General features: G+C 36.3%; 2 protein-coding genes across 2 annotated transcripts; one reads left to right on the top strand and one right to left on the bottom strand.

The window, feature by feature from the left end:
- The first annotated feature begins 2784 nt into the window (after positions 1-2784).
- LOC112525266 (protein EARLY FLOWERING 4-like) lies at positions 2785-3543 on the top strand. Its single transcript, XM_025135314.1, has one exon. The coding sequence runs from the start codon at positions 2864-2866 to the stop codon at positions 3260-3262; it is 399 nt and encodes a 132-aa protein (XP_024991082.1). The 5' UTR covers positions 2785-2863; the 3' UTR covers positions 3263-3543.
- A 442-nt stretch (positions 3544-3985) lies between these two features.
- Positions 3986-7622, bottom strand: LOC112524681 (peptidyl-prolyl cis-trans isomerase CYP19-4-like). The gene is made up of 8 exons (XM_025134620.1): positions 7485-7622; positions 7342-7399; positions 7017-7091; positions 5981-6028; positions 5682-5705; positions 5416-5598; positions 4568-4643; positions 3986-4324 (listed from the first exon to the last, which is right to left on the bottom strand). Exons 1-8 carry the CDS (start codon positions 7560-7562, stop codon positions 4186-4188), a joined length of 681 nt encoding a protein of 226 aa, XP_024990388.1. The 5' UTR covers positions 7563-7622; the 3' UTR covers positions 3986-4185.
- Positions 7623-7843: the final 221 nt, after the last annotated feature.

Here is a 7843-nt window from a genome sequence, read left to right as displayed (position 1 = left end):
GTAGTATATATGATCAATCTGAAATTCTTTTAATTAACATATTATATTATTTGATTTTTTTACTATATTGTTTGTATTTTTTTAACGTACTATATTATTAGGAATTTGTTTTAATTATAATACAAAATGTTGGAATTGAATAAATTTTGAGATGTCATTTTTCATCATTTTACATTTTTCATCTGCTTATCAGCTAGTTTTTCGCAAACATGATTTGTTCATCAGCTAGTTTTTTGCAAACGTGATTTGTTCATCAGCTACCAGTTAGCTTATCAACTAGTTTGACAAACATAGTCGTAGAGTGTGAGAAGTTATTTCCTGGGCAAAGTGACATACTTGTAAATAAGAATTTCATTTAGAAAATGTATGTTAGCAACTTAATGGACCGAATGAACTCACATTTAGGGGTTGTTTTTTTTTATTAACCTGGATATACAATCCGCTATGCGAGCCGACTAATCACAGGACGACAACCAGCTTTGCAGATAGTCCGGAGTCATTGCATTTGAACTTTCGTCACCACAAGGGGATTTTTATTCCTCATTGTGAACATGGTAATTTGATCATTAAATCACTTTGAACATCCATCAAAATCCCCATGAAATGGTAATTTGATCATTAAATCACTTTTATATACTCTTTATAACTCCATATAGGCGAATGAGCATGTGAGAAAGAGAGTTAAGGTAAGAAGTGTAAGAAGGGGTTTGGATCCTTGATCACCTTTAATCTCAAACTCACCCATGAATCACGTTTGATATAAGGATTGATCTTGTGTCATCTCGATGCATCTCATCCTAATATGCATCCAAGGGTGAAGATCATTTCTTACATTTCTTACGTTTCTCACCTTAACTCTCCTTCTCACAGGAACTCAACCTTTCACACACACACACACATACACATACGGGGCTTAATCATTTGAGAACTCCAAAAATTGTGAGATCCATGAGAACTTCTTCCTTAAGGTGTTGTTTCACATGAACTTTTCCGTCGAAATATAGTATTTAATGCACAACATATATTTGTTTCACGTGTTTGTTTCATATGTATTCGGTTCACAATGTAAAACTCTTTTACGTGTACTTTTGTTTCACAAACACGTAAAAGTGTTCACTTTATGAACCGAGTACATGTGAACAAACACATTGTGAAACAAATATATGTTAATTAATATTCTAAATCCTAGTCTTAGATGAAAAAAAATCATATGAAATAACACATTATGCATAAATTCTCAAGGTTGTCAAAATTTCACGGGTTCTCAAAAAAAATATTACCCGTATAGACACACCATCTAACATCATTTATGCAAATTATATGCCCTATCCCCAAACACATATTTTCTTCAACTACTCTCCTACCCAGGGACAGACCCATAATTTTTTTTTCAAACGGTGGCACCATTTGACTATAAGAAGCAAAAAAACATAGCGAAAAAATTTCAAACAGTGGCACCGGTTGACTATAAGAAAAAAAACTATAGCGAAAAAATTTCAAATAGTGGCACCGTTGACTATAAGAAACAAATATACTGAATTTTTTTTCAATCGGTGACACTATTTGACTAAGAAAATGACACTAACAAGATTTAAATTTGGATCTGGAGTGGAATAAAAGCCTTGCAAACCAACTCTACCAAATAAAATTTGTTCTCATTGTAGTTTCAAAATAATACGATGGCACACAACAGATTAATACGGTTACACCTTTCACGAACCTGAATTTTTTTACCCTTTGACAAAGAAATAATACAGTGGCATGTGCCACCGTAACCACCATTGTAGGTCCGCCCATGCTCCTACCCACTCTCAAGATAACGGTTATCATGTAGTCACCTACTTTCCAACGACCCTCGGTCATTTTTCTTAAGTATAAACACTTAGATGTTGTTTGTTTTTTAAGATGTGTTGAAGTCTGAAGTCTTATTTCATTTCTAACTAATAAGAGGTGGTGTTGAAGTTTGAAAGCAGAATCAATAAAACTGTTTGTTTTTGTAAACTGATAGATGTCTGAATCTGTAAATTTGTCTATCTTACCCTTCAAAATATTATAACGTTGAATTTATATACATGTATACACTTTTATATATTTACTCATCATCATTACAAAGTTTACATCTTAATTATGAACTAGCAATTCCTTTTAACCAAAATATACCGACAAATCCTATCAAAATACATTGATTGATCCAAACACAATAAGACATATGAATGAGGTTTCCTAACAACTAAAATCAATCTTTATTACTAACAGTAGAAGCACAAAACCATCCAATTTGACATTTGATTACAATCCTATGTCCAAATTTAATGAAACATGGTTTCTAAAAATTCATGACAGTTCATTACAATTGAGATCAACAACCTCGGAACGATTAAGACCGTGGATCGATTTAGGCCAATCAATTGAGAGGCGAGGATCGATTTGTGAGGGGTGAGGATCGATTGAGAGAAATGATCGATTAAGGTTAATCTGCTGAGAGAAGAGTGGATGAGAAATGCCCGCAACTGAGGTTATTAAGAACAATAAAAAACAAATAAGAGGTTGGTTTACCTCTTACTAGATGAGAGAAAAATAAAACATAATTGCTTGATTCATAAAGTTTTTAACTTTAGAAAATTTGTAACTTATAGACGTTTTTATTGTATTTACCCGATGCATATATTACAACTTAACAAGTTAAAATATAAAAATAAAATATTGGATTTTATGAAACGAACGAACAAACGGCGATTGGTAAGAGCCGGTGTTTTCGGTTTATTCTCCGAACCCGACCCGATACACTCAGGTTCACGTGGACTTGAGAGTTGAGACGAACAAAACATAAGCTTTCATCAAATCTGATAAATGATTTGATTGAATGACAACCCTCGATTCTTCCTCCGCCGCTGAATCGAGTATGGATGAATCATCGAATCTTCAACAACCTCCGTCCGCCACCAATGACCGTCGCTTCGACGGCGGTGGTCTCTCCGATGAAGAACAGAATAGCAAAGGATCCCAGGTGGTGTGGAGTAACTTCACCGATAGCTTCCGTGAAGTCCAATCCGTATTGGACCGAAACCGAGTGTTGATTCATCAGGTTAACGAGAATCACCGGTCCAAAATTCATGAAAATATGGTGATAAACGTTGCCCTAATTCAAGAGATCAACAACAACGTTTCGAAAATCGTGTCGCTTTACTCCGATCTCTCTACGAACTTCTCGAGTGTGTTTCATCAACGGAATTCGGAGACTGATGCAGACAAACCAGAATAAGAGTTTTGATCGATTTTGCAGTAATTCCAATATTCCCTCTTTTTCATCGTCATGGTTTCTTGTCGATTATGATGTTAATTTTGACTTTTCGGAATTTAATAATCTCTAAGTGTTGGATTTATATTTCTGCTTATGGAATATCGGAGTGATTGTGTGTAATTTGTTGTGTTCTTGACGGAGGGAATCTGAAGATGGGAAAACCAGTTTATATTATAAATCTATGTTGTATGATTCGTTTAGTTGTTTCAAATTGAGATTCATTTCCTGGTTTCCGAACCAAATTAATTGCTTCAATTTGTGCTTATAATCCATATTGATGGCTAACTGATAACGTAAGGTAAGGGTTTGGTACCGTTTTAAAAATTGTACTTAATCGACGATTGTATTTTGTTTAGAACGAAGGAGCCGTTGTTACATTATCAGTCGTTGGTTTTTAATTAGGTTCATTTTTTTTATTAACCTAGATATCCAACCCACTATGCGAGCCGACTAATCTCAGGACGACCACCTGCTTTGCAGATAGCCCGAAGTCAACGCATTTGAACCACAGGGAGATTTAATACAAATCCTAGATTCGCAATCACCAAATACATGATCACAACAAGAAGTCCCTGTGATTAAAATTCATTTCTTCTTTTAGTTATACAATGGAGATTGGTTGAGGGGACCTGACCACACTTGTGACTTGTGAGATCTCAAGTGGGCCTGGCTTATCGAGGAATCTTTTTTGAAATTCTAAATGCCACATGGCAGCCTCCAATTGGGCAACAGAGTCACTTTTTTCTGAGAGCTGTCAAAAATTATAGAGGTACCTTGAAGCTTTGGAAGCTAGTTTGTTTGGAAATGTATGGATATTGAAATAGATGCTAGTAGAAGTTCTGAAGTAGGAAAGTGTTACAATAGATATTGGGAATGGGAACCAATCACAAGGGCAGTTCACCGCTGTTGACGACGACGACTCTGATTTTAGGTGTACCGTTTTGTGTTCCTTCGGCTTCAATCTTGTGAACTACATCCATCCCCGACACCACCTTGCCAAACACCACATGCCGTCCATCCAACCTTCACATCATAACAAACAACCAAATTAACCAAAAGAGGCGTTGGCCAACTGGTATCTGGGTTACTGACAGAAATCAGTTTCCCGAAAAAGTTTGACTTTTGAAGACCTTCTCATCTCAGCTTCGAAATGGATATGGTTTCATTTAAGATCTCTTAAGAGAATATCTGATGAAACTTTAAAACTCGTAGAGATTGGAAGTCTGTCGCTGTTAAACCAACTCAAAACATAACAAGTAAGCTTACCAACTCGTTATAACTGTGGTGATGAAAAACTGAGAACCATTTGAGTCGGGTCCAGCATTCGCCATAGACAGAATTCCTGTTTTTAGGTCAAAAGAATAAAACATTCAGACCAACTGATTTCACGTTTTCAATCATCTCACTTTGGTTTCAACGCAACAAAAACCCAAACAATGGAATTGCAAAAATACAAAAAGAACCATTTTACTTGACACTAAGAGTGTGTTTGGTAACCACAAGGGTGGTGTCTGATTGGTTTGAGCTTGTCTCAAAAGGTCAAAAGTACCGGGAGGTCCCAAGTTCAAATCCAAGGAGGAATAAAAAATCCCCTTGTGGCCACGGAGGTTCAAATGCAGTGACTCCGGGCTATCTGCAAAGCAGGTGGTCGCCCTGGGATTAGTCGGCTCGCATAGCGGGTTGGATGTCCAGGCTAATAAAAAAAAGAGTGTGTTTGGTAGGGTACAAGAACTTGTTATCCCACATTTAGTGGGACATTAGAGCAGGACAGGACCTCGAGTGAGACAGAATGCATTTTTTTTTCCTATAAAAATAGGTGGAACAAAAACAAGATTGGTAAATTACTAAATTACCCAATTATAATAAAAACCCTACCACCTAACTCACTCTCACCTGTCCTGTTCCATCTGTGTACCATATGCACCCTAAATGCCCAAAATCACCAGTATTGCAAGTTCTAATGTTCTTTTGCATTTTTGCAAGAACAATGGTTTATTTTTGCAGCAAAATATGATGGTTTTTAGAATCAATCACTTCACCCATATCACATTTGAACCAACTCTTATAGGAGGAATTGAAGTTCTCATTTTCTACAAGATTTAAGCTGCTTTTACCAGGGTCAGTATGTTTGAGTTTGAAGCTCTCATCAGCAAACTTTTCACCATAGATCGACTCTCCACCTCGCCCATCACCGCGAGTGAAGTCACCTCCCTGAATCATAAAGCTCGGTATGATTCTATGGAATGCGCTCCCTTTGTAATAGAGGGGTTTTCCACTTTTTCCAATTCCTTTCTCCCCTACAGGAATCAAAGGAAATTGATTCAACATCACTTGCAACAGAGCAGAACAGATAGCAAGGGGATAAAAGTTACTTGGTTACCTGTGCAAAGAGCTCGGAAATTTTCTGCATAGAGAATCATTGTTAAGTCATTTGTACATTAACAAATCTAAAAACATACAAAAGAAGACTATTTTGATAATTGTGTGTCTCTGGGTCAGCTTGCGCGCACCTCGAGTAATCCCGTGGGGCCCTGAAGTTAACAGCGCAAGGCAAACCTCCAGTGGCCCTGAGGGGACTCGAACATGAGACCACTGAGGAGCAAAGCCAAGGTCTTACCAGTTGATCTACCCACAAGGGTTTAAAATAAGACTACTTTCAATATAACGAGTCTGTTGTACCTGCTGTCTTTGGCACTGTTTTCCCAAAGAGGCCCATGACTATGCGTCCTGAAAGCAAGGTGTTCGAAGTTGACATAATCACAATGCAACATCTAGTAAACGTTTTCTTTTGCTTCTAGAAATGAAAAACTATGTTAAAGTAAGAGATCGTTAGCACAGATCAAAATTTCTAGGAAGCATAGGTGCTTTTGGGATGTGGTTCTTTGTGTCAAGTGCAGTGGGTGTTCACAGGATGGAAAATTCACTGTTTTCCCAAATTGTTGACCATGAAAACAGAAGATGTGGGATTCACACTATTCAGGATGGATAATTTTCATCTTCTGTAACGAAGAAATGAAAATCCACAAATTATAAATAGAAATGTTGCCAAAAATCTTAAACTTACAATCCGATGTATTGCGAGGGAGAAAATAGAGGGATGTCTGTATTATTCGATAATTGTTAAAGCCCAGTACAACATATTCTTTTTCCTCAACAGTTTTGCTGAATAAGGGAGTGTTGCATATATATAGTAACGGTATAAAACCTAGGCTTGAATATATACTCTTAAATATATTAAATGTATGGAACTATTGTAATAATTCCTTTCTTTCGTTGGTTGGTTGGTTGGTGTTAAGACTTGCATCCTCAATTTTTCAGAATTGTAGAATCAAATACAAACGTATCAAACACTCATATTCCTTGCAAACATTGGTAAATTTGACTAAAGGACCATCACTTCAGAAAATCAAATAGGTAAAGATCAAAACAAGAATCAAGGGACCATAGATGAGGTAATAGAATGTCACAAGATAGCCATAGCTCATAAGTTCACCAAGCACCCTGTTAGCCAGCATGTAGATATAAGCCATCACACCATAAGTTCTTGAGCAAGATTCAAATGTTCATTATTTTTATCAAATAATCACAATGCTTATCCAAGAAAATTAGCAGCATCCATCTATATTCGGTTCAAATAAAAGGCTTTTTGAATTAAGAAACAAGCAATCGCCAATTTAACAATGTATATACAAAGAGTGCAGACAATTGAACATACCCATGGGCTTTCCACCAATCTCAACATCAAAATAAACCCTGTGTGTAACTTCATCTAGATCCCCTTCTGGTCMCTCTRCCTAATAAGCAATCATCAATGCATATATATCACWAAGCTATAAACCCTAGTTAAATCATCAATAATCCATAATCCTGTTACAATTGTCCTATCAAATCCCAGTCAAGGCTGTGAATTAGGTCAATCATGATCAACCAAAAGTCCAAAACATCAATTAGTTGCAAATAGGATCAAGCCTACATCAAAGATAATCATTCACCCCACATGAAGAAGAAGAAGAAGAAGAAAGAAAAAGGAACCTTATGACTGACCTGACCGTTTAAAGCTTTTTCTCCTGAAGAAATTCCATGATCACTAATCCGATTCTGTAAAAACCAACATTATTAAATCATACATCCAGATCATGACCATAAGTGATTGAAGATTGATAAGATATGAAGAGTAAATTACCAGAAAGAGTACTAGGGTTCCAAAAATGATGAAACCCCATAGTATGACGACGGGGGTAATTTTGGATCTGGTAGGCATCGTCCCTCGTCGTTGGCAGCTTGGGTTCTCTTAGATATGGATTCTATTGGAGAAATAGTGGTGACATACATAATTTTAATCTAACTTTAATATATCTATCTATCTCTATCTTTTATATATTTATAGTCATATCTTTTTGTTCCCTTGTGTCTAGTTAACAGAGAGATGGTGCACTATCGATGTCTCGTTAAAAACCTTACGTCAAAATAAAACCCAGTAGAAAAAAATAAAATGGGACGAAGAAAAGAGTAAAACGAACCCGTTTATAGACTATTCCTTTA

The sequence above is a fragment of the Cynara cardunculus genome (assembly GCF_001531365.2).
Source record: "Cynara cardunculus var. scolymus isolate 2C chromosome LG 13, CcrdV1, whole genome shotgun sequence".
Taxonomy (NCBI): Eukaryota; Viridiplantae; Streptophyta; class Magnoliopsida; order Asterales; family Asteraceae; genus Cynara; species Cynara cardunculus.
Note: the sequence above shows the minus strand (reverse complement) of the source record. Positions and strands in the feature narration are given on the sequence as shown.

Bases quoted from the DNA above. Each gene is read 5' to 3' on its own strand.
- LOC112525266 (XM_025135314.1), top strand. From the start codon at position 2,864: ATGACAACCCTCGATTCTTCCTCCGCCGCTGAATCGAGTATGGATGAA.